The 25,488-nt window shown below is 35.8% G+C and overlaps 4 protein-coding genes across 6 annotated transcripts; 3 read left to right on the plus strand and 1 right to left on the minus strand.

Moving 5' to 3' along the window:
* The first annotated feature begins 3,461 nt into the window (after positions 1-3,461).
* Positions 3,462-5,648, plus strand: LOC113289688 (NADP-dependent D-sorbitol-6-phosphate dehydrogenase-like). Its single transcript, XM_026539021.1, has 6 exons — positions 3,462-3,679; positions 3,771-3,865; positions 3,969-4,086; positions 4,277-4,409; positions 4,737-4,956; positions 5,080-5,648. Exons 1-6 carry the CDS (start codon positions 3,547-3,549, stop codon positions 5,308-5,310), a joined length of 930 nt encoding a protein of 309 aa, XP_026394806.1. The 5' UTR covers positions 3,462-3,546; the 3' UTR covers positions 5,311-5,648.
* On the minus strand, positions 5,619-8,572 carry LOC113289676 (polyprenol reductase 2-like). 2 transcript variants are annotated; one of them, XM_026539013.1, is made up of 6 exons: positions 8,100-8,572; positions 7,608-7,954; positions 6,680-6,923; positions 6,228-6,326; positions 6,067-6,138; positions 5,619-5,966 (listed from the first exon to the last, which is right to left on the minus strand). In XM_026539013.1, the coding sequence occupies exons 1-6, from the start codon at positions 8,277-8,279 to the stop codon at positions 5,862-5,864; spliced, it is 1,047 nt and encodes a 348-aa protein (XP_026394798.1). In that variant the 5' UTR covers positions 8,280-8,572; the 3' UTR covers positions 5,619-5,861. The 2 variants fall into 2 exon arrangements, with proteins under 2 accessions (XP_026394798.1, XP_026394790.1); XM_026539005.1 differs by having other exon boundaries at positions 7,608-7,957.
* A 25-nt stretch (positions 8,573-8,597) lies between these two features.
* Positions 8,598-12,141, plus strand: LOC113289666 (protein DECREASED SIZE EXCLUSION LIMIT 1-like). Of its 2 annotated transcripts, none has more exons than XR_003331085.1 (12): positions 8,598-8,896; positions 8,985-9,056; positions 9,211-9,267; positions 9,474-9,667; positions 9,764-9,813; positions 9,895-9,988; positions 10,096-10,162; positions 10,487-10,569; positions 10,676-10,767; positions 11,028-11,134; positions 11,322-11,578; positions 11,744-11,880. XR_003331085.1 is itself a non-coding variant. In XM_026538991.1 (12 exons), exons 1-12 carry the CDS (start codon positions 8,727-8,729, stop codon positions 11,858-11,860), a joined length of 1,167 nt encoding a protein of 388 aa, XP_026394776.1. In that variant the 5' UTR covers positions 8,598-8,726; the 3' UTR covers positions 11,861-12,141. The 2 variants fall into 2 exon arrangements, 1 of the variants encoding a protein (XP_026394776.1); XM_026538991.1 differs by having other exon boundaries at positions 11,322-11,385; positions 11,744-12,141.
* Positions 12,142-18,421: 6,280 nt separating this feature from the next.
* Positions 18,422-20,452, plus strand: LOC113289695 (aldehyde oxidase GLOX-like). Its single transcript, XM_026539031.1, has one exon. It carries the CDS (start codon positions 18,518-18,520, stop codon positions 20,153-20,155), a length of 1,638 nt encoding a protein of 545 aa, XP_026394816.1. The 5' UTR covers positions 18,422-18,517; the 3' UTR covers positions 20,156-20,452.
* The last annotated feature ends 5,036 nt before the right edge of the window (positions 20,453-25,488 follow it).

A 25,488-nucleotide genomic window follows, 5' to 3' on the forward strand; every position in this document is an offset into this window, starting at 1 on the left:
AAGGGTATGTATAGGGAAAGGAGTAAAGGTTAAGGAGAATGCAAAAAAAAATGCATAATTGAACAGTCTGGAAGATGAAAGAGGAAGAAAGTCATTTCGAAAAAGAAGTTTCGTGGTGAATTGAGCATCCCAAACATGATATGACAATAATGGTGCCGACGAAGAAAATCCTCATAAACGAGGATGATGTGCTCGTGGTGGGGATGTTGATGGTGATGAATGAACAAATTCTTTATTTTCCAAACTTATGTCTTAAGCTATGGATAATTGCGGAGTCAAAACTTTTATCTTCGACTTATGTTTGTTGGTCGAATTATGTTAGGTAATGTTCATTAGTTTATGAATAAATGAATCTGGTCGGTTTTGAAATTGTTGAGTTTGCCTAAGACGTGACAAAAGAACTACAAATTGCACGAAAAATGTAGGATTATGGAAGTTTATTCAGAAACAACGGTTTACGTTTACCTTCATAAAAACCGATTATATCTTTTCTCCAGAGTTTCAACTTCAAAATCTTCCTTTACTGTTTACCACAAATACCGATCCTGAGAATTTCATTCCCTTTTTTTTCCAAGGTTCAAAATCGGTTTATATCGACATCGTTAATGACCGATTCTGAGAAACCAAAAAATCCAGAATTTTGACAACTTGCCGGAATCGCTCTATGTGGTAACATATAATCTGATTCTTGTAAGTAAAAGTGTCACTTTTCTGTATTTTTTTTTTGACAAGAATCGGATTAGTGGGCTTCCTTATGTACCAACTGTAGCAAGGCAGATTTTATATCGGTCTATGTGGACATATTTAAAAGCCTATTATCTGAATTGATTTCAAAAAAAATATTATCGTTGAGTCTTCATTCATATAAGGAAAATCTCTTTACCAAACACATTTTGCCCCAAATTTTAAACTTTGAGCCACCTCTACTTCATCAACTATTCAAATAGCGCTTGGAAAATAGAATGAGATCCGGAAGAATATACGCAGCTTGTGAAATCGTCATCCCCGTCTTCCATGAACGTCCCAAAGAACTATATTCAATGTTTTGGAAGAGAGTCAAACAGTTCTATTATGACGCACCACGAATCCAAAAAACCATAGAAGGACAGACTTAGCGTTTCGATTTGAATACATAAAAAATGCAATGTGAGAGTTTGTTAAAGTAAGAAAAATGGTGAATGACCATCATACCCAAGCTCCTCTTCCTGAAAAAATGACTAATCCGACATTTTTATACTTAACTCACCGTTTAATATTTGCACCCTAACGTGTAATTCATTTAATTTCAGTTGCCTATGAGGAATTGGGAAAGAAAATTCATTCACTCAAAGGAATATGAGGTTTTGTATTGTCGTGCTCGGACGTTCATTGATGATGTATTGATGCGCGAAATTTAAGAACATTCGCATACTTAATCTATATGTAATGAACTTTACTATGAGGTGTTGTACTGTCCTATGTAATGAACTAATTTCATAATCTATATGTAATGTGCTGATTTCCCAAAACTATGAACGAATATTTTGTTTATGAAAAATATGACATAATCGGTTTATGTGGAAAATTAAATTTTTCGTTTCTTACAATCGGTTTATGTTATGAGTAATATGCACCGATTTTTTGTGTTCTTCGAGAATTACCACATCAACACAAAATCGGTCTATTTCTTCGATAATTACAACATCAACACAAAATCGATGTATAAGTGAATGAACATCCGCTGATTCATAGTTCGTTTTTTTCATAAAAATTCGTAACCTTTTTCATGTTTTAATAATGAATTAACACTAATTAGTTTCCAATTAACAAGATTAAATATCTATTAATCACTCAAATTAATACTAATCAATGAGGAATAAATTAGCCATTAAAAAACATAACTAGATAAGAGGTTTTACATTTAACTTCAAAATGTCTTATTTTATCTTCTAACGATGTAGATATGCCTTAAAAAATTCCTACATCCCTCGAAGGCTCAAACTAGCAAGGCGATTTTGTCCGTGTCTCTATAAGGGTCCAGTGGTACCCAGCGGCAGTGGGCAGTAAAATTTGTAAAATGATCCCTAATAAACCTGGCTAAATTGGGGCCTGTGCCACTTAATTGGGGCCTATAGCTACATGACAAAATAGGGTCACTAAGAAATAATTTCTAGAAACCCTTTAACCAACTATTTTTTAATGGCTAATTTACTCCTGATTAATTAGTGTTAATTCGGGTGATTAGTGGTAAAGTATTGTGTTAGATGTGAAATTAATTTGTGTTAATGAATCAGGTGAACTTGAAAAAAATTTGAAATTTTGAAATTTTTTGAAGAACACCAGCTCATAATCGGTTTATGTTGTCATCGGTATCAACCGATTGTAACCTCAGAGATTTTTGAAACTTGCTTCTACCCAGAATCGATTTATATGGACATGAAAATCAACCGATTATCCAGAATCGGTTTATATGGGCATGAACATAAACCGATTATGGGTAAATTTTTTTCTTTTTTATCCGTGAATTATTTGTATGACTTAAAATTAAAATTCATTCTATACCCGAGTTAAGAATGAGTATGACTTCATACTCGATTTTAGATCGTTTAAGAAGTTGTACTCGTTTTCAATTCGAGTATAAAGTTATACTCGTTTTCAATTCGAGTATAAAGTTATATTCGTTTTCAAATTGGGTAAAATCTATTTTCATTTTTATTTGTAATCGAAATGAAATCGAGTATATTTTCATACTCATTTTATGATTGAGTATTAACTGAAAAAAATTGGTTAACCAGAATCGGTTTACACGATACATATATAAAAACCGATTCCTGATATTGCACAACAGGAATCGTTTTATAAAAATGCTTATGTAATCCGATTCTAACAAAAAAAAGACACAGAACTCTTCCATACCAGAATCGGGCTATGTGGGCATTAACGTAAACCGATTCTGGTTCAATTTCCTCCAACCAGAATGCCCATCCAGGACAATCGGTCTTTGTGGGCATAAACAACAATCGTTTCTAAATGAAATCGGTTTACAAGTGCATTGACGTAGACCGATTGTTATAAACCCAAAAATTTTGATTTAAAAAAATTGGATTGTTTGAGTGATTACATGTTATTGAAACCTATTCTAGGGGATTGGGTTAATAGAAAAGTACATGATTTGAGTTAAAATGAAAAATTACCTATTTTAGTGAATTTGGTGATTATCGATAATGTTTTTGTTTGATTTTGAATTCTTAATTTTGATGGAAATAGAAATGATTTTGATTTGATTTAGTTTTTTTTTGTTATTAGAATTTAATGAGGATAAATTAGTAAAATTAAAATTTCATAGAGGGTAAAATGGTAGTTTCATCAAATTTAGACACCCCTTATCATTCTTTATGGGGTGGATGAAAAAATTCATAGGCCCCAATTTAGCCACCCTAATAAAAGGACTGTATAACGATAATTAAATCTCTCCACACCCATCCAAACTTTATTATTCCCTTTCTGGACCCAAATCAAGAGTCCAGGAGAAGTAGAGAAGTTCGAGTCTGAGAGAGATAGAGAAAGATGGAGATCACATTAAACAACGGATTAAAGATGCCGATAATGGGTTTGGGTGTATGGAGAATGGAAGGCAAATCAATCAGAGACCTTCTTATCAACGCCATTAAAATTGGTTATCGTCACTTTGATTGTGCTGGTGACTTCCTTTCTCTACTGCAAAACCCATTTTCTAGTATTTTGATACCCAGATTTTGTTTTAATAGAAGCATTTTTACTTTTTTTTTCAGCTGATTACCAAAATGAAGTAGAAGTTGGGGAAGCACTTGCTGAAGCTTTTCAATCTGGTCTTGTTAAGAGAGAGGATCTCTTCATTACCACCAAGGCAAGATTTACAGAAGACTTTTTCCAAATTTATGTTTTATCTCTTTTCACTTCATTTTGTTTAAACCCTTGTTTTGATTGTTTGTTTCTTGTTGTACTTTCAGCTGTGGAATTCAGACCATGGGCATGTTACCGAGGCTTGTAAAAACAGCTTGGAGAAACTAAAGTTAGATTATCTGGATCTGTACCTTGTTCATTTCCCAGTAGCTACAAAACATACTGGTAACTTTTTTCCTACATTCCACTGTATCCATTATAGTTTATCTGAGTAGTTTCTGGGTAGAGTTGAGAAAAGGGTTTACATCTCGAGAAAAGGGTTTAGATCTTGAAATTACTTGTACATAGTTTCAAAATTTTGTCAGAGGGCAGTTCAACTGGTGTGGTATCTTATTTGTATTTCACATAAACGCAGGTGTTGGTACAACTGGTAGTGCTTTGGACGATGAGGGTGTGCTGGAAATAGATACAACCATATCCCTAGAAACAACTTGGCATGCTATGGAAGATTTGGTGTCGAAAGGCTTAGTTCGCAGTATTGGGATCAGGTAATTTCAGAGAGTACATGTGGTTCCTATGTGTAATTAGATGAGTTTGTTGGCTAAATCTGTCGAGTACTTTTTCTCGTTCTTCTTCTTTGTCGATATGAGTTGGCAACTTTCTGTTAACCATCTCCATGGCATTTTTTGATCCATTCCAATTTTGGAAACAAAAGTTGTGTGATAAGGCCAATACAGTATGTGCTATGGCCCTCCTAACCCAAGTTTTCCGTGAAGCAGAATAGTTATGTTCAATTTCCAATACAGTATGTGCTATGGCCCTCCTAACCCAAGTATGTGAAATGATACTTTCTGATTAACCAAATATCTGTGCAGCAACTACGACATCTTCCTCACTAGAGATTGTCTGGCTTACTCGAAGGTGAAGCCTGCTGTGAATCAAATCGAAACACACCCTTACTTCCAACGTGATAGTCTCGTTAAGTTCTGTCAGAAGCATGGCATCTGTGTCACAGCCCACACACCATTGGGGGGTGCTGCAGCTAACACCGAGTGGTTTGGTTCAGTGTCCTGTTTGGATGACCCCGCTATCAAAGTACGTATACCCCCTTCATTTATTTGTGGATACGAACTATGGAATGTGTTGAAAATTGAGAGTTCTCGTCTTGACTCGTACTGTTGCCTAATTATTTTGATCTTTTTTATTTTCTGAGAGCAGGCTCTTGCCGAGAAGTATAAGAAAACAGTTGCTCAGGTTGTTCTCCGTTGGGGTATCCAGAGGAACACAGTTGTCATTCCAAAGTCGTCGAAACTTGAGAGGTTGGAAGAGAACTTCAAAGTGTTTGATTTTGAGCTGACCAAGGAGGACATGGAGTCGATCAAGAATGTGGACAGAAAATACAGGACCAACCAGCCAGCCAAGTTTTGGGGTGTTGACCTTTATGCATAATTTGGTTCATGATTATGTTTTTGCAAAGACTTGCAAGCAGAAGTAGAAGAATAAGTGTCCTAGACTGTTAATTCTGTTATGAAAGCTGAGATTCTGAATGATATCCTGCAATGTTGAATATTTATCAAAGTTTTACATTACAGTAGGATTTTTAAATTGGATCTTGTTTTAATGTGTATCATAGATTTAAGCCAGTGGCGAACAAACTGGACTCTCTGTCACGCATAATCGTCTAGTCCATGAATTTTAAAAAACTGTAATGCTAAGCAACTGTACTGGTAACACTTAAATAATATTGCCTGAATAGATACCTTGTAAATGCACGAGACTTCATGAAATTGCATTTTACAAAATCTTCTATTTGTTTTCATAATATTGCACTGAGATGGATGACATGACATCACAAACTTCCATTCAACTAGCTAAATATTTCACAAATGTTAGTTCACCTTTTCCACGGTATTACATTGAGTAAAAAGAATGAGATGATTCCTTATTTTCACTCTGATACACACTACCTACATACAGTAACTATCCAGATTGGTACATCTTTAATAAATAAAAGGGAGAATGGCGCGTCGCTCATTTGGGTACTTGGCAAATTTCTCGATATACCACTTGTGTGTTTCTGCTGCTCCTATGGTGAGATTTGCAACCTGCAAGCAGACATTGGAAAGAGCTTGTGAACTTAGAGGGCAAGGAGAAGAAAGCAGTAACACACAGAACCAAATATATTTGAAAGTCAACGACATATACCACAAATGCAAAAACAAGCCAGATTGTGAGATCTGATCCTCCACTAGCAAAAAGAAGCCCACCATATATAACCTGCATGACATGAGTGGAAAATGAGAAGGTCGTCTCTTAATACGAAACAAAATCACCACACTTCAAGTGAAAGAGGGGGAGAGAGTTACGATTTCAGCCAGGTAATGTGGACTAGAAACAAATCTGAACCAGTCACCATAGGGTGTTACATATTTATCACTTTCTTCTTTCTGTTCCCGCAATGAACCCTGCATAAGATTGGAAAGTGAAGTTAAAACTGTGATAGAAAATGTACAGGAAATGCTAAACTATCTAAATTTGCTGTGCCAGAAGATGTGAGTATACGATGTTTGTGTACTAATTGGTGGAAAGGGGTGCCACATGTAATGTTTTGAGTTCAAGTTAACATTTGGTTATCTTGTTTATTCAGCTCATAATGATGAAATCTAATTGACTATATTCCGTTTTTCACTTTAGGTTTCAGGTTTTCTTAAAACTGTTCGCTATCGCTTTCTTTATTACCATCTAGGAAAAACAATTATTAGCAGGGATATCAATATTACAAACTAGAGGAATTGTCAGTAACAGAGGAGACACTTACAAGTATTGCATGGCAACGTCGCTGATGGATCCAACCCCAAATAAAAATAGCTGCTCCAATCCATTGGCTCCATTCAAGTGCTGTGAGGGGTTGTACATATGCCAACCAATCAATCTCACTGATTGGGGAGATTAGCATTTTATCCCGGCCTTTAACAATGAACTCCGCTACCTGATGAGCTGCAAATTTGAACACCTCTGGTGCACAGATGCTACAAAGGGACAGGGGCGCTGCTGTATAAAAACTAGCTTCATACAAAATAACAGGATTAGTTTACAGAAAAGGGTAAGTAGCAGTAAGACATTCTAGCAATAGTAAATTTAAGGACGAAGAGAAAAATAAAATAGGATTGGATTTAGCAATTTAGTTGTTGTGCGTCAACTTTGCTGCTTTGGAAATAACTTAGTAGCAATTATATTATGAAGCAGTAAATTAAACAAACATAATCTAGCCACTTCACATTTTGCTTTGACTTCATTATAGGCCTTAGAAGCTTTTTGCATAATAGGGAATGTAACAAAGTTCTGTTTCACCCGAATAAGGTAGAGCCAGAGTTACTTTGCACTTACGAATGGGCAATTGACACAGCATCTACAGTGGGTCACTTTCTCATCAAGCATTCTTTAGACTCAATTAAGTAGCTTCATGATCTGACTTCAGATTATATATCCAGATGCCGTTATATGGAACTAAACAATATATCCTGGGAGAAGTTGGGGACAGACATAGAACCTACTGCAATCTTTAACCGTGTTCAGTAATTGAATATCATGGAAAATATGCTGTAGAAACGACAACTAGTTGTCAAAAGGAAAACCACATTCTATCGAAGAAATGATAACTGGTGTATTTTTTATCCAAGCTAGTACGGACATAATGAAGAAACATTTTTAAAAAAATATACTGTTCAGGTTGTTCAAAGACTTACAATAGCCCAGCGAAATAACCCATGACGTGCATTCGAGCTGAAGGACTATAGTCCAATACGTATATCGTTTCATAAAGGCGTCTAAGCACTTGAATCTCCATTAAGATAAGCAGGAATACACTTCGCCATACCCTATATCCATGCTCAACAGAAGTCACATGAGACTTGTGCATAGAAAATATATGCGAACCTCCTGTCAAGTGACTAGCTACCGTTGAAAAATGAAGCGAACCCGAACCAAATGGTACCATTTTATATGCATAGAACCATGTCATTACTAGCAACAATGTCGTCCACACCACAGCCACCACATAAAAATGCAAGAAGAATCTCTGCGGAACCGTAAACTTCTACATTTCCCACATAAACAAACATATCAGAGGAGCAAATTTTCATTTTTGTTTATCTAAAGTACTAATTGAAGCAGTTGAACCCATCAATGTCATTTCAAAAGCAAATTCATAGACAACTATAACACAATTAAAAACTTACTTGTGATGAAAATTTCAAGGTCTTTCCTCTTTTAGAAAACCCCAAAAGTGTACCCTGGAGAAAACTAGGAATCAAAGCAACAAGCATAGGTAGAATTGCAGCTAGCCAAGCAGCTCTCAGCAATTCATCAACCTTAATCCCCATTTTTTGCAGAGACCCAATTGAAAACATAGTCATCATATAAACTTCTCTTTCACTATACACCTAATTTTTGAGAAAACCCTCCCAAAATATCTTCACAACCATCAATTCGGTGGAAAATAATTGCAGTTATAATAATAGTGTTTGGTAATAAATATCTGAAAGTTTACTTGGATCACGAGATAAGAACAACGTACAGAGTAAGTAATTTCTGAAGATAAAGATATCGAATTTCGCAAACACCTGAATGCTTCCCAGAGAAATCAGAATCTTGCTTAAATTCCTGTTCAAACTTTAAAACCCTAGCGTCTGGTTAACTGTTAGCCAGCAGAAAGACCTTCTTAGGGCGTGTTTGGATGACCAGCGTGGGCACATTTCATTAAAAAAACGTTTTTTAACCGAAAAGTAAACTCTTTTTATTTTTACAGATACTGAGAATTACTAGTAGAATTCTATTTTTTCTAGGGCTTGGGAGTAATCTGAGAAATGAGCACAAAACGGCCATCACCTGATCCTGTTGCTGTATTGAGAGGTCATCGAGCTTCGGTCACTGATGTTTGTTTTCATCCTTCTAAACCGATACTCTTCACTGGTGCTGGTGATGGTGAGTTGAGGATTTGGGATACAGTTCAACACAGGACACTATCATCTTCATGGTGAGATTGTTATTTTTTAGTGTAATTTACTTTTGTTTTTAATTGATTTACTTGTTTGATTCTAATGGTGGATGAGGATGGATTGCAGGGTGCATAATGCCGCTCATGGGATTATTGCTGTTGCTGCCAGTCCTTTGATTGGAGAAAGTAAACTTGTCAGGTGTTAATTCTTGCTCTTGCTCTTTCATGCTTGCTTCGTTTGATTAGTTTGAGATTTCGGATTCGCGATATGCGTTCTATATAGACGGAATTTGCTGCTTATTTTCTGAATTGAGTTTTGCCAATCTTATGAACTACTGTTTTTCTGCAATTAGCCAGGGTAGGGATGGAACAATTAAGTATTGGGATATTGAAGGTGGGAGATTGCCCAGGTACTGGGTCTTACCTTTCTCTGTATCCGTATTTGATATTGTTTATTTGGTTCATGGAATGATTTGGGGATTAGAGTTATAAGCTCTCATATTTTGTAAATTGGCGATTTAGCAAATGGTGAATGGTGTTATTTCATTCTGAGATCAATATAACAAAGATAACATTGTGTTCTCACATAGTTGTGACGACCTTTTACTCTCACCAGGGTGCCTACTGTTACAATTAAAACGAACTCTTACCATTTTTGCAAGCTTTCATTGGTGAAAAAGCCTTCTGATTGTCTGACACAAAATGGAGATGTCACTACTTCTACTGCGTTGGACAGTCAATCGGATAATTCTAACACGGAGGTTAGGGATACCATGGATGTAGAAACGACTGGAGCAAATTCTATAGAAGGTCCAGTGAAGTCTCAGATTTTTATTTTAAATCTTGATCAGTGTTAGAAGTCTTTTCTCCCCAAATGCTTTCTAATTTGCTTTTCTAATTATATAGGTTCTGAAGAAATAAAATATGTAGCTGTAGCGGGAGAGCAATCTTCTGAGGTAATTTAACTTTTCGTGCTTTCATTGGATTCCTTGTTTGTGATAGCAATCTTACTTTACCATGTGTTTTGACACCCAAAGGTTGAGATTTGGGATCTCAACTCTACAGAAAGGGTAGCACGGTTACCTCAGATTTCAAATGGAAGCTCCTTGAATCCTTCTACAAAATCTAGAGGTTTGTTTATGATTCTTGTATAAGTTTTGGTAGGACAGAATTCCATTTTTAGGTACAGTTTTTCTTATATGCATGAATTTGACATTCATTGCTTGGTTTTATAACAGGAATGTGCATGTCTGTTCAAGCATTTTTACCGCCTAAGTCGCAGGGATTCCTCAATGTTTTGGCTGGGTCCGTTTCCTTCATCTGCTTCCTTTCTGCATTTAAAAAATTGTGTTTATCTTAACTCTTGCAAATTGTATATTATCATCTATATTGATTAAAGTCCAATTAGGTCTTGGAAGTTTAACTCAGTTCATGTATGTTTCCTTCCCTGCGTACTAAACCAGTGTTTGGAGGTTTAACTCAGTTCATATATGTTTCCTTCCATGAATACTAAACCAGTGTTTGCTCACATTAGACATTTATTATAATAGTGTAGAACCGTAGATCTTTTTGCTGATAATATAAGTGTACAATTGTTGATAAACGATGTAATTCATTCACACGTTACAGATATGAAGATGGAACCATGGCTTGGTGGGATATAAGGAATCCAGGAGTTCCATTAACTGTTGCAAAATTCCATTCTGAACCAGGTCTGTGGTTCAGCATCTATATCCAGGAGTTCCATTAACTTCTCTGAAATCTGTTTTACCTGTTTCTGTATTTAAGATGCCTATCTACTGTATATTCTGTATACAGTTCTAAGCATCGCAATTGATGGGTCATGCACTGGGGGAATTTCTGGAGCAGCAGATAGCAAAATTGTGCTATTCACTTTGGATCATCAGATGGTAAAGTGTTAGATGTAGTTAACATTGCGGTTCTTTTATTTCCGGCTTCTGTGCAACTATGTGTCTTGGAACTTCTGCGTCGAAAGCATTACATTTTCTTAACTTTGTATTGCAACAAGGAAACAATAATTATCTCCTTAATCTTTATGCTTCAAATGTTTGGTTCCTTGAGTGTCATATAGCTGTGTTTTTTGTTTAGACTTATTGGATTCTTGATGTTGTTTCACACATGTTTCTGACGTTCTTCGGTCATGGTGTAGGGCTCTTGTTTGGTTAAGAAAGAGATTAGTCTAGAGCGACATGGTATTACGGGAACCACCATTAGAGCTGATGGGAAAATTGCTGCCACTGCTGGATGGGATCACAGGTGGTTGTTTTTATGATTTTCTGTCTGACAAAACATTTTTTAATAGAAATTTCTACTTAGTAGTTTTGCACCTTTCCAGGGCAATATTAAAAGTAAATAGTTAGTAGAACTTGCTGCCATTCAATGATAATATCGCACGATATAGATTTTATTTGTTATAATTCAACTCTCGTTTTAATCTTGGCAGAATAAGGGTGTACAATTATCGCAAAGGAAATGCTTTGGCCATATTGAAGTATCACAGTGCTATGGTATTCCTGTTAATTCTACTGCCCTCTGTGGAAACTACTGTTTTTCATAGCCCCAACTATTTTCTCAATTTCAAACCTATTATAGGATGAAATCACGCTTGTTGATTCCCAATTCAACAGAAACCAAACAGTTTTGGACCTTACAGATAACTAAGATAAGCATGTTCTGCACCTAATCAGCATTGAACACAATGTGAGTCGGCCGGTCAGGTAGTGTTAGTTGCTTGCAGGTCCATTAATCTTGTACATGGCTAGCATATTGAGGGTCATTGTTGAATTTGGTCCTTCCATTTCCATATTCAAGTATTAGCATAACTAATACATTAAACACTCTTTTTCGTTTTTTGTTGCTGTGCAGTGTAATGCAGCCTCATTCTCAACAGACTGTAAATTGATGGCTTCTTCTTCAGAAGATACCACAGTGGCACTGTGGGAGCTCTACCCTCCTCGAACCTCATCTGAAGCAAACAAATAAATGTCCTCGGTGACAAATGGGATGGTGCACAAATCTCTTTTTCCTGTATAACAGTAACATCTACGTCACATATCTCATTGTTTGATCACTCACTTTGTGAATATAATCATAGAAACATTACAACAGTAGAGTAGGTCATAATGAAGGATACCCTGTTTGTGATTTTAGTATTCAAGCAGGAAAAATAGGTTAGAAAAAATAGATGTAAAAATATGTCAGGGAGAGCTGTATCTGTGACTTTTTCTGGTAACAATAAGATTTCTTAGTCCTTTGCTTTTCCATATAGCAGAAGTTCTTCATACATATGCACTGTATGTGACATTATTTTAATAGCTGATGATGTAAAGACTTTCTGCGAAAATGATGACATGAAAGGACGAGGCCCTAGAGCCATTTTAGAACTGGCTAAAGTGTTCAAGCAGTAGAGAATCAGAGATAGAGTCATGATTCGTTTTTAATGATTGAAAAACAATCTTCAACATGGAGACATTGATTTAGCAACTGATTTATTAAGAATTTAGTCTCGTGACCAACAAGTTATTAGTTAGTCAATAAGTAACGATGTGACATTGTCTTGCATAAATTAATCAGACCTCATGGATAATGTGAACTATATAAATCCTTTCCCCGTCTTGTTGAAGTAAACACTCCATTTTCGGTTAAACAATGCTAGATTCAGTGTTGTCATTGAGTTCATGTATTTCATGTGTGCATTATGTTATAGACAGTTTTTATATAATATCGGCTTCTCAAGGCATGAATTCGCTCATAATGGTAGATTTAAGGTCACAGTGTAGGTTTTGGGTGCTTAAGTTGTCCTTTTCCTGTACAACAGCAACATCTAAGTTATCTCGTTTTATGACTTTTTCACGGGCGTTGCTAGGCTTACCGACATTTTCACCCGCAAAATGTACCGAAAGAAAATTAAACGGGAGAGATCCAAACTCTCTAATATCTGCATCTAATTGTAGAGAGTTTAGATCTCTTCCGTTCATTTCTCTGTCGAGACATTTTGCGGGTGAAAATGTCGGTAAGTCTAGCAACGCCCCTTTTTCACCCATATTGTGAATCTAATTGTAGTGTCATAAGCATAACAACTGTAGGCCTGGTTACAATGTCCGGTACCCTGTTTGTGATTTAAGTACTCAAGCAGGAAAAATAGTAAAGAAGAAACAGATGTAAAATGTATGGTTCAGAGCTAGATCTGTGACTTTCTGTAGTAACAGTAAGACTTCTTAGCCCTTCTCTTTTTGATATGACAGAGGTACTCTGTATATGTGCATTGCATTTGCCAACTATATTTATTTATGCTCATGGTGAAATAGACTTTGAGCGAAACTGATCAATGACACGAAAGGCCGAGAGCAATGTTAGAACAGTTTTGAGAATCTGATAGTACTAGCGATAGAGAAAATGTTTAGAATGATATTCAAGTCATACTTGATGGAGAATTGATTTATTTGAACTGATCTGTCTTAGTCGTGATTTTGTCATTAATAATTGAAAAACAATCTTCAATGCTGAAGGTTAATTAGTCTGACAAGTTATTGGTTCGGCAACAAGTAATGATGGACGGTTTAAATAAATTAATGATGCAAATCCTCATGGTCATGGATAATGTGAAACTATTTAAATCCTTGCTTCTGTGTTGTTGAAGTAACAACTACATTTTCGGTTGAACAATGCCAGATTTCAGATGTCGTCACTGAGTTCATGTCTACACTATTTTACAGACTCTTGTCATAAAATAAAGGAAACAGATGTACTACTAACTAACCCCCTATAGGTGGAACCTATATTCTTTAAATTTTCACAAAATCAAATAATATTCGGACCAACAATAATTTGTTTGTTGCTATGTCGTTTACTTGCCGGACATGGAGATGGAGAAGGTAGAGAACAGAGAACAGCAACTTGCTTCGTCTTAATGATCAAAATAGAAGAAAAAAAAGACTTGCTCCCACAATTTTTTGTTTCTCAGGTTCTTGGCTGGTATTGAAGTAAAATTTGCTTACATTCCGCATTCCTTGAGAGCCTCTACAGACGAATGCAAATATTGGCAACTACTACGAGTCTTAACAGACAATTGCAAGTTTAAGCTTTGACACTCCCGTGAACAAACAATTCCTGGAACCTCTTCACAAGCAACTTATTCCAATGTTTTAACCGTGGTAAAATGCACTTTATTCCTTTCTTCCAAAAGTTAAAATTCCGGTGTCTTTATTTCTTTGGAGGCGAATATATTCAGGATCCAATGTATTAAACAAACGTGGTTGTGTTTAGTATTTCAATCATCATGTTTATATCTTTTAACAAAGGTTAAAATCTATAGACTTGACTCTTGATAGAGAAAGAGTAGCAGGAAGATAAGTAAAATGAAGAATGCCATTGCCAACTGTGGAACTTCATATATGTATGCATCAATGCATGGATAAGATAGAACATAGTAATCTAATCACCCATACGGCCATACCCAATCATTTTAGCCTGCCTACTAACCTTATTATTATTTCAACTGTATGACTTTTCATATTTGATATTCCTCTTTGCCAAACATTATATTTTTATTATTTATTAATACGTCATTTTCTTTCGTTTTTGATTGAAGCTGTGGGAATGATTCACTTAGACGTAGTCATAAATCGTAAGAGGAGAATCTATTCATTCTCCCCACCACCAAGCAATGTTAGTGATAACGTAATAATGATTTGAAACAATCTTGTTTGCTGTAATTTAATTCATTTGTAGATACTTGGCGGCCAATATGTTATCATTTCACACAAACAACAAAAACATCCCTGTTCGTGCTCCTTCATAGATAACTATAGACTTTTCAATTCGGCAGTATGCATTACAGTGCAGCTGACATGATCAAGTTACTGATATGTGCAAATTGGCAAGTTTCTGTAGCTAGAATAATCAGTTATTTTTGGCCCAGACAAGGGTGGAACCAATAGGTGTTATGTAGACATCTAAGATGGTGGATCTAGAATCCAAACACAGTCCTAATTAAATCAAGGCATATGCCATTTCCCTCTAATTTAATTCCATGACAAATTAAGACGCATTGATGGTTGATTGCATTTATATGTTTTTGTTGCTCAGCAATAACAACGAAACTTTGCTAGGTCCACACGGCCCGAATTAAATCAATATGAGGAGAAGTCCTCTCTTTATCTTTTGAAGCCAAACCAAACAATTTGTATTTAAAAACTAAAATACACTCATGCGATGGGAGGACAATGGGGTCATATTGTGTTTTCGTTTTGGTTCCTTCACATAAATTACCATGTGGTAAAAACGCTTTCGGGAGATTAAAAGGTAATAAATGTTTGTTTAATCATGCAATTCACTACTTGTTTCCAAACCAATCATTATCCTGTTTGCATCCCTCTTAGAATCAAAAAACGAAACGGATGTATAGTTACCTTAAGAAGAAATATTAGATGGTATCGAAACTCTCACTGCAGGAGTATATGTGAATCGGGTTGGTATTGCCTCAGCTTCCGTGTTCTAATTTCATAGACTCGCTAGCTGTTTCTTTCAAAGAACTTTCTCTAACTGAACAGTGACAAACCAGTGAATCACAAGTTGGCAGCTAAATAAAAGTCCGGCGGCCTAGGTAACTAACCAAAGAAGGATCCAAGAAAGAATAGTTAGACAGCCACGGTTTTCATTCTAACAACAAATGTGTCAGAGTCAAAGACATGAAAGCTTGACTAAAGTTTTTGTTTGCCACTCGCCGCAAGCATTATTTTCTTTTCTTTTTTTCAGAAAGCATTCCAGATTTTTTATTATCATATCATTTTTCCAGAGCACGTGCAAATTTGATTAGATTTCTCTAAACTTCTTCATCTTCTCTCAATTTCAAAAACAAAGATATCTCTGCATGATTTTCTTATGCAGTCTTTTTCTTCAATTTTCTTTCTGCACTTATGATCATGGTAAGTGCTAATTAATGGTGCCATGCATGCATAACGCGCTTACTGGATTTGTGCGGTCTTGTGCTATGCTGATGTGGAGGATATCTAACATCAAACTTAGTTTTTCCACTATGAGCTCTGTTAGAGATGATTCTAACTGCTACATTAAGTCGATCATTATTTGAAGTTTGGTCGAAAACTTCCAGATGTGCAAAACGTGAGTTGGAAAATAAAGAGCTGTATAGAGATTGTTGAATTTACCTCTAGAAGACTACGACATGTATACTTATCATATAATGACATGGACCGTTTGTTCAAAACATGCACCTTGAATATTATTGATCGCCATTATTGCTCTAAATTCTTAAAAGCATTTGCTTAATCATGGATTTCTTACTAGGATTTCAGTCATCTTTGATCTTCATTTTTTATTGTATCTTTTATGTCAGGTTACACGATATAATTGAAGTAAACTAAATTATTATTGTAATTCATATCGTAATCTATGTGCTAACTGTAATCTTGATGTGGTTTTTCAAGAGTATTTTGAGAAGTCCACCATGTATGGCGTATTTGAAAATTACACATGAAGTTGATATTTGACACTGATGGTCTAACAATTTAACTAATCATCATTTATGTTGAGGTGATGGAAGAAACATAGGACAATTATATCATAATCCAACCATCATTTGCAAAATTACTAGCTATCGTATTCCCTCGTTCCACTTTAGATGATGGTTAAGGGTTTTTCAAAATAGATGAAAATTTACCTATGTTCTCTAAATTCTCACCGATTTACCCTTGCTTTGGGTCGCAACATAACATTCATTGTCTTTGTTATTAGTAAGAGATAATTATCTAATTTAAGATTTTAAATCTATTCTCTATTATCTTGGGATATTTGGTCATCCCAAGTGGAATTACATGGGGATTCATAATTTATACTAGAATCCAGAAACAAAAAATTAAGAGGTTTAAATTTCTAGGAAGGTATTAATACGGGCAAATTTGAAAAAAAAATTACTCTCTTTGATGTTTCTTAATCTACGTGAAAAACTCTACTACATCATCTAAATTGGAACGGAGGGAGTAGTAGCTATAGGTTTTTAATCAGACTCCTATATTTTTCCATTTATTTGGGAAAAAAAATCACATTATTGTATGGAATTTGAACATTTAGAAGTATGGACATATCTAAAAGAATGTCTAGATAATTCTATCTTCTGGATTTAATCAAATGTATAATTAAAAAATTAGTGTGAAATCCAAATTTTGATATCACTTACAGAAACAAAAAAATGTGTAGGTTTCGTGGAGTAATTTTTTTCTTGCTTCCGCCTCCTGGAGAAGCAACAATACTCCTCATGTTTACTTCATTGTGCAATATTCTTTAAGCTTTTGATTTTCCTAATCTTGATTAAACTCTTAATATAATACAATAAGGTGCGTATAAGATGCTTACAACATCTTTGTCTTCATCTCTATCAAAATCAAACACTAAAATTTAGCAAAAAAACATAACCAGAACTACTAATTGGACCTTTATATGTTTAGAGAAAGAAAAATTGATTGCACTCATTACCAAATTTTTATGATAAACAAAACCCCTTACAATGAATCTTTACCAAGAAAAGAATACCAAAATGACCCACAGACTTTAACTAATTGTTGTTCAAATGCTAAACTCACTTACCTTAACAAGCCAAATTAAACATACAAATCCAAAAAAACTCCTAATTTTTAAATAATCCAATGGACAAAACAGGTAGTCTTTTGTGTCTTTCCAGCTTTACCTTCCCACAGGAAACAAAACAACCCCCCCAAAAAATGAAAACCTGAGTCACCCGACCCCCCAGCCCTCTTTTTAAAAAGCCTACAAGTATTTTTCTCAGCCACCACCCATTGCACCCACCTTTCTTAACTTGTTCTCCCTTTCCTAATTGAATTATTTAGGCATCGCAGTAATCAGAGTATATCAAATTTCATTAATTTATTACACTCCAGTTACACCAGATTTTCAACACAAATGAAAACACGGGCAACACTGATTGTTCTCAATCCCACGTTGTGGGCTCAACAACGCGATCATGAACGAAAAGAAATCACAGAAATAAATTGTATTATCTTGATCGCAATAATTGATCCCTCTTCTCATTTTCCTTGTCCATTAGCAAAAAAAACCAAGGCAATTATAAGAAATTTTCTCCCATATTACAAACGTGGATGGCAATCAACAGCGATCGCCGATCCATTAGGCCGCCTGCCTTTCTAACGGTCAAATTAGGCCAACCAGTGGGGGCTAAGTGCGCCCGTGGGGCTAACTATAGCTACCTAAGTACGTATTCTCCAAACCCTTTGAGCTCACAGTGAGCTGGATGATGCTGAGGAAAGTGTTGGGACATTTACTCTTTATTTAAAGTGTTTATCCAAACATTTCTTTATCATCTTCTTTAATATCACTGCACTGTAATAAAACATACAATCTCAGTTATTAACTGATACACATAAAAGCAGAGACGGAAAAAAAAAAGAGGTGGATCCTACCAAGAATTGATCATTTCATTTACATCTTCTTCTCAGTCTTATTTCTTGTACGACTTTCTAACCACTATAAGCTACTATATATAAACAGATAACCAAAGAGTAGAGACACTTTCATCTTAAAAAACCTTCTTCTCAAAAAAACACTAGAATTCTTCTTTTGTTCATTATCATTCATTCTTTTCAAAATATGAGTACTGCTAGAGCTTTGAATGTTATTCTTTCTTTGTTCGTTTGGCAACTTATATTTATAGCCGGAGTAAGTCACCTGAGTTTTGTTCGTGCTGCTACGTTAGGAGAATGGAAGTTCTTGCAGAGAAACATTGGTGTTTCAGCAATGCACATGCAATTGCTTAACAATGATCGTGTGATTATATTCGATAGAACTGATTTCGGTCGTTCGAATTTATCGTTACCTAACGGTGTTTGTCGGAATAATCCTAATGATCTAGCTCTTAAAGTTGATTGCACAGCTCACTCGCTTGAATATAACGTTAATGCTAACTCGTTTCGGCCTTTGATGATTCAAACTGATACGTGGTGTTCGTCGGGTTCTGTTTTGGCGGATGGGCGTCTCCTGCAAACCGGAGGGTTCAATGATGGTGAAAAGAAGTACAGAGTTTTCCGTCCCTGTGCCAACTGTGATTGGCAGGAATTCGATGGTCTGAATGCGCGAAGATGGTACGCTACAAATCATATATTGCCCGACGGAAGGATTATCGTTATTGGTGGTCGACGGGCGTTTAGTTACGAATTTTACCCGACATCAAAAACACTTATCAATTTTCCGTTTCTATCTCAAACAAATGACGCAGGTGAAGAAAACAATCTGTATCCTTTTGTTCATCTAAATGTAGACGGAAACTTGTTCATCTTTGCGAATAACCGAGCTATCTTATTCGACTACAAGAAAAACTCGATCGTAAGAACGTACCCACAAATACCTGGTGGGGATCCAAGAAACTACCCAAGTTCAGGCTCCTCAGTACTTCTTCCGTTGAGCGCTGCTGGCACTGAAGCTGAGGTCTTGATTTGCGGCGGTGCACCGAAAGGTTCGTATGCTCAAGCCAATAAAGGAGTTTTCGTTACAGCCTTGAGGACATGTGGGAGAATTAAAATAACTGATGCTTCACCGCAATGGGTCGTGGAAAATATGCCCACAGCTAGAGTCATGGGTGATATGACTTTACTTCCTGATGGCAACGTTTTGATTGTCAATGGTGCTTCAAGTGGGACAGCCGGGTGGGAAATTGCACGAAACCCTGTTCTAAGTCCGGTCATTTATCGACCAGATAGCGCAGTCGGATCAAGATTTCAAGTCCAAAATCCATCAAAAACGCCAAGAATGTATCACTCTACAGCAATTTTACTGAGGGATGGTAGGGTCTTAATAGGAGGTAGTAATACTCATGTTGGTTACGTTTTCTCCGGAGTTGATTTCCCGACTGACTTAACTTTAGAAGCGTTCTCACCGGCATATTTGGGAACGGAATTCGCCAGTATCCGACCTACCATTTTATTGCCCACAGCACAAACAAGTCTAAACTATGGAGAGATTTTAAGAGTTCGATATAGGATTTCAGGTACACTTAGCCCACGGAAAGTAACCGTGACAATGGTGTCGCCTTCATTCACGACTCATTCCTATTCCATGAATCAAAGGTTGCTGCATTTGGGAGGTGGAAACTCCCTCAAGGTTGCAGCATCCGAGTATGTTACCCAAGTTAGAACGCCTACAAATAGCATTCTTGCTCCATCCGGGTATTATTTGCTGTATGTTATTCATCAAGGTATTCCTAGTGTCGGAACTTGGGTTCATATCAAGTAAGATACTTTACTTGATAAGTAGAAGAGTGGTAGCATTTAATTGGTAAAATTCTAAATTATAGGCTTATACAGAGAGGTATCTACGTCTCCATTATCACAAAAAAGTGTATATAGAGAGATGAATGATGAAGAATTTAGATCTTATAAGGCCAAGTAAATTCTTCATCTTTTACTGGTTACTTCAAACAACATGTAATATTATTAACTAAGTTCAATAATCTGTATTCTTTATGTACCAAGAAAGTCAATAAAAGTTTGTACTAATTGATATATAAAAATCGATCGGAATTTTGTCTTTGTTCTTGTTCTCCGAATCTCTCTTTCGGTGCATTCTCTTTTGCATGCTTTACTTTTACTAACCCATACATAATCCAAAATTTCAATTAAATTACGCAAATCTTTTTGCCACTTTAATCAGAATCTTTCTTCTTTTCTTTCTAAATAACAAATGATCAAAAATTAAACTATATCAACATAAACCTTCTTAGGGTCATAATGTGTGGTGTGAGTCTGGTATGGATAACATTAATTGAATTTGAATAGATGAGGAACAATCAAGTCTGTGATGTGTGTGATTGCGGTGTCATGGAATACTCATTACTGTAGGCCATAAAATCGATCACGAGTGAGGGTTTTAAGTTAACAAGTACTATCTACAAGATAAAAATTGAACGTTCACGGGTGACCGACCTGTTATAGATTTCTCCATTAATAATATCTTACCATCTTCCTCTTGTCTCTCCCTCAACTAGAACATTTGGTAGTTTGGAATTGAACTAACGTGGACACTCTAGGAACAAGTTTCATTTCCACACGACTATTCAGCTGAGGAGCCAGAATAGTTGTGGCAGGTCAGGCACATAGTTGCATAAAACTATAGCAAGTGCTCCAGCTTGGCCTATGCTGTTTCTACCACTGTGATTATCGTATCAACTACTCTCTCTTAAATGATACCCTTAAGTTAAACCTCAGCTCAGTGTGTGGCTTGTGACGGCAAGACTCTATCTAATAATGCCAATGTTGTGTACCGTTCAATCTTTTTCTTTCCTTTTTATATCACAACATAAGCCTCAAGGCCCTCAAGTGCAAGTTTTGAATTATCGTTTTCAAAGTTATCTTACTCAGGTTAGTCATATTCGAGGGCGTTAAGGACAGATGTGGACATTAGATTTCCGCTAACGATTTTCTTTCTCGTTTATCTATCAGTACAAAACTTCCGTGATTAAACGTGACAATGGTGTTTGTTGCTTTTTTGATGAATAAAATAATTCATAGGTTTATTCAATGTATAATGATTGAGATCGCATCTCTAGCTATTATTTGTATCAATCAAACACTGGATCTATAATAATATTTGGCCCCGATTTGTTTTTGCCTGCATTTTTAGGGGCCACCCCCAAAGGATTTAGGGGCCATCAATTTATACCCAACCAAAGACTCTAGTTAAGGGGTACCCTATATGATATTGAAGTTACATAAATGCCCTTATGGTAAAACTGTATGAAAACCAAATCAAAAACAATTCTACTCATTTCAACTCTTCTTCTTCCAGTTTCCTATTATCTTTCGATTGTGGAAGAAAAAAAAAATTCCGCTCCAAAGTCAAATGGCCCCAATTAGGTAAGAATCTATCATTTTTGGGGTTTATTTCGCTTTAATTCGGCGAATCGAGAAAAAATAATTCTAGGGTTTTCGGTTATTTATCCAGATTCGGGCGATATTCATGCTCCTTTACTTCCGAATGTAGTCGTGTTCTTCATTTCTCAAGAACATCGACAGTATTCGGGAGAAATATTTGATGGTTATCGGCCGAATATTGTTGGTCATATCTTCCTGGATACAAACTGGTAATAATCGGTAGTTTAATGAATTTTTGTCTCCCGAATATATTTAAGTATACACACAGTATTCGGAAGTACACTCACTACCGAATATATATATATATATATATATATATTGAAAAATCTCAAAATTTCTGATATAGGAAAAATCCCATTTTGGGGCCAGTATTTATTCGGAAGACAATATAATGTTATATACTTCCGATTATTTCAATTTCAAAATTTGAAAAGTATAAGTTTTTCCCAAATTCTGATTTTTGGGCCATCGTACATTCGGGACTTTACAAAACAATTATCCTCCGAATATAGCAAGTTCAAAACAAACCACGCCTTGGCTCTAGGTGGTTCCAAGGGCCAATATAGAATGTTAGACAACCCATATTCGGAAGTTTGGGTAACTAATTATACTTCCGATTATTTCAATTTCAAAATTTGGAAAGTATAAGTTTTTCCAAAATTCTGATTTTTGGGCCATCGTACATTCGGGACTTTACAAAACAATTATCCTCCGAATATATAGCAAGTTCAAAACAAACCACGCCTTGGCTCTAGGTGGTTCCAAGGGCCAATATAGAATGTTAGACAACCCATATTCGGAAGTTTGGGAAACTAATTATACTTCCGATTATTTCAATTTCAAAATTTGAAAAGTATAAGTTTTTCCCAAATTCTAATTTTTGGACCATCGTACATTCGGGACTTTACAAAACAATTATCCTCCGAATATAGCAAGTTCAAAACAAACCACGCCTTGGCTCTAGGTGGTTCCAAGGGCCAATATAGAATGTTAGACAACCCATATTCGGAAGTTTGGGTAACTAATTATACTTCCGATTATTTCAATTTCAAAATTTGAAAATTATAAGTTTTTCCCAAATTCTGATTTTTGGGCCATCGTACATTCGGGACTTTACAAAACAATTATCCTCCGAATATAGCAAGTTCAAAACAAACCACGCCTTGGCTCTAGGTGGTTCCAAGGGCCAATATAGAATGTTAGACATCCCATATTCGGAAGTTTGGGTAACTAATTATACTTCCGATTATTTCAATTTCAAAATTTGAAAAGTATAAGTTTTTCCCAAATTCTGATTTTTGGACCATCGTACATTCGGGACTTTACAAAACAATTATCCTCCGAATATAGCAAGTTCAAAACAAACCACGCCTTGGCTCTAGGTGGTTCCAAGGGCCAATATAGAATGTTAGACAGCCCATATTCGGAAGTTTGGGTAACTAATTATACTTCCGATTATTTCAATTTCAAAATTTGAAAAGTATAAGTTTTTCCCAAATTATGATTTTTGGCCATCGTACATTCGGAACTTTACAAAACAATTATCCTCCGAATATAGCAAGTTCAAAACAAACCACGCCTTGGCTCTAGGTGGTTCCAAGGGCCAATATAGAATGTTAGACAGCCCATATTTTTCGGAAGTTTGGGTAACTAATTATACTTCCGATTATTTCAATTTCAAAATTTGAAAAGTATAAGTTTTTCCCAAATTCTGATTTTTGGGCCATCGTACATTCGGAACTTTACAAAACAATTATCCTCCGAATATAGCAAGTTCAAAACAAACCACGCCTTGGATCTAGGTGGTTCCAAGGGCCAATGTAGAATGTTAGACAACCCATATTCGGAAGTTTGGGTAACTAATTATACTTCCGATTATTTCAATTTCAAAATTTGAAAAGTATAAGTTTTTCCCAAATTCTGATTTTTGGGCCATCGTACATTCGGAACTTTACAAAACAATTATCCTCCGAATATAGCAAGTTCAAAACGAACCACGCCTTGGCTTTAGGTGGTTCCAAGGGCCAATATAGAATGTTAGACAGCCCATATTCGGAAGTTTGGGTAACTAATTATACTTCCGATTATTTCAATTTCAAAATTTGAAAAGTATAAGTTTTTCCCAAATTCTGATTTTTGGGCCATCGTACATTCGGGACTTTACAAAATAATTATCCTCCGAATATAGCAAGTTCAAAACAAACCACGCCTTGGCTCTAGGTGGTTCCAAGGGCCAATATAGAATGTTAGACAGCCCATATTCGGAAGTTTGGGTAACTAATTATACTTCCGATTATTTCAATTTCAAAATTTGGAAAGTATAAGTTTTTCCAAAATTCTGATTTTTGGGCCATCGTACATTCGAGACTTTACAAAACAATTATCCTCCGAATATATAGCAAGTTCAAAACAAACCACGCCTTGGCTCTAGGTGGTTCCAAGGGCCAATATAGAATGTTAGACAGCCCATATTCGGAAGTTTGGGTAACTAATTATACTTCCGATTATTTCAATTTCAAAATTTGAAAAGTATAAGTTTTTCCCAAATTCTAATTTTTGGACCATCGTACATTCGGGACTTTACAAAACAATTATCCTCCGAATATAGCAAGTTCAAAACAAACCACGCCTTGGCTCTAGGTGGTTCCAAGGGCCAATATAGAATGTTAGACAGCCAATATTCGGAAGTTTGGGTAACTAATTATATTTCCAATTATTTCAATTTCAAAATTTGAAAAGTATAAGTTTTTCCCAAATTCTGATTTTTGGGCCATCGTACATTCGGGACTTTACAAAACAATTATCCTCCGAATATAGCAAGTTCAAAACAAACCACGCCTTGGCTCTAGGTGGTTCCAAGGGCCAATATAGAATGTTAGACAGCCCATATTCGTAAGTTTGGGTAACTAATTATACTTCCGATTATTTCAATTTCAAAATTTGAAAAGTATAAGTTTTTCCCAAATTCTGATTTTTGGGCCATCGTACATTCGGAACTTTACAAAACAATTATCCTCCGAATATAGCAAGTTCAAAACAAACCACGCCTTGGCTCTAGGTGGTTCCAAGGGCCAATATAGAATGTTAGACAGCCCATATTCGGAAGTTTGGGTAACTAATTATACTTCCGATTATTTCAATTTCAAAATTTGAAAAGTATAAGTTTTTCCCAAATTCTGATTTTTGGGCCATCGTACATTCGGAACTTTACAAAACAATTATCCTCCGAATAATATAGTCGTGTTTAGAAATACCAACTTAATCGGTAGATAAGAATTTAAGTTTTCCACCGAATGTCTTATTCAGAGGTAATACGTCTATCGTTAACAACCGATTGTAGTGCACCAATGATACGAAACCTCAACGGCCATATTTTCAGAAACCTCAACGGCCATATTTTCAAAAATTAGATCTGTTGGAACTCTAATCTATATAAGGAGGGTAACCCCTCTCAGTTACTATTGCATGACCGTTCTACCATCCCAATCAGTCCTTTTGATCGTAGCTAGGGCCGACTTAATTGTAGACAAAGAAGACAAGTTGTCGGGATCGTCTGCCTTTATTTTACTTAAGATCGCACTCGCTTTTTGGATCCGTATAGACCTCACCGTCTGCATTTGATGTGGTTTTAACTTGGCAACCATTACATGTCCAATTAAATCCAACGGATCATCATGGTTGTGACAACCGTTATCA

This window comes from Papaver somniferum, chromosome 1 (genome assembly GCF_003573695.1).
Source record: "Papaver somniferum cultivar HN1 chromosome 1, ASM357369v1, whole genome shotgun sequence".
Classification (NCBI taxonomy): Eukaryota; Viridiplantae; Streptophyta; class Magnoliopsida; order Ranunculales; family Papaveraceae; genus Papaver; species Papaver somniferum.

Bases quoted from the DNA above. Each gene is read 5' to 3' on its own strand.
- LOC113289688 (XM_026539021.1), top strand. From the start codon at position 3,547: ATGGAGATCACATTAAACAACGGATTAAAGATGCCGATAATGGGTTTG. The intron at 3,680-3,770 runs GTGACTTCCTTT...TTTTTTTTTCAG, and splicing joins TCGTCACTTTGATTGTGCTG to CTGATTACCAAAATGAAGTA. The intron at 3,866-3,968 runs GCAAGATTTACA...TTGTACTTTCAG, and splicing joins ATCTCTTCATTACCACCAAG to CTGTGGAATTCAGACCATGG.
- LOC113289676 (XM_026539005.1), bottom strand. From the start codon at position 8,279: ATGATGACTATGTTTTCAATTGGGTCTCTGCAAAAAATGGGGATTAAG. The intron at 6,924-7,607 runs GTAAGTCTTTGA...GTATGAAGCTAG, and splicing joins GGTTATTTCGCTGGGCTATT to TTTTTATACAGCAGCGCCCC. The intron at 6,139-6,227 runs GTAACTCTCTCC...CATGTCATGCAG, and splicing joins CACATTACCTGGCTGAAATC to GTTATATATGGTGGGCTTCT.
- LOC113289666 (XM_026538991.1), top strand. From the start codon at position 8,727: ATGAGCACAAAACGGCCATCACCTGATCCTGTTGCTGTATTGAGAGGT. The intron at 8,897-8,984 runs GTGAGATTGTTA...GATGGATTGCAG, and splicing joins AGGACACTATCATCTTCATG to GGTGCATAATGCCGCTCATG. The intron at 9,668-9,763 runs GTCCAGTGAAGT...CTAATTATATAG, and splicing joins TGGAGCAAATTCTATAGAAG to GTTCTGAAGAAATAAAATAT.
- LOC113289695 (XM_026539031.1), top strand. From the start codon at position 18,518: ATGAGTACTGCTAGAGCTTTGAATGTTATTCTTTCTTTGTTCGTTTGG.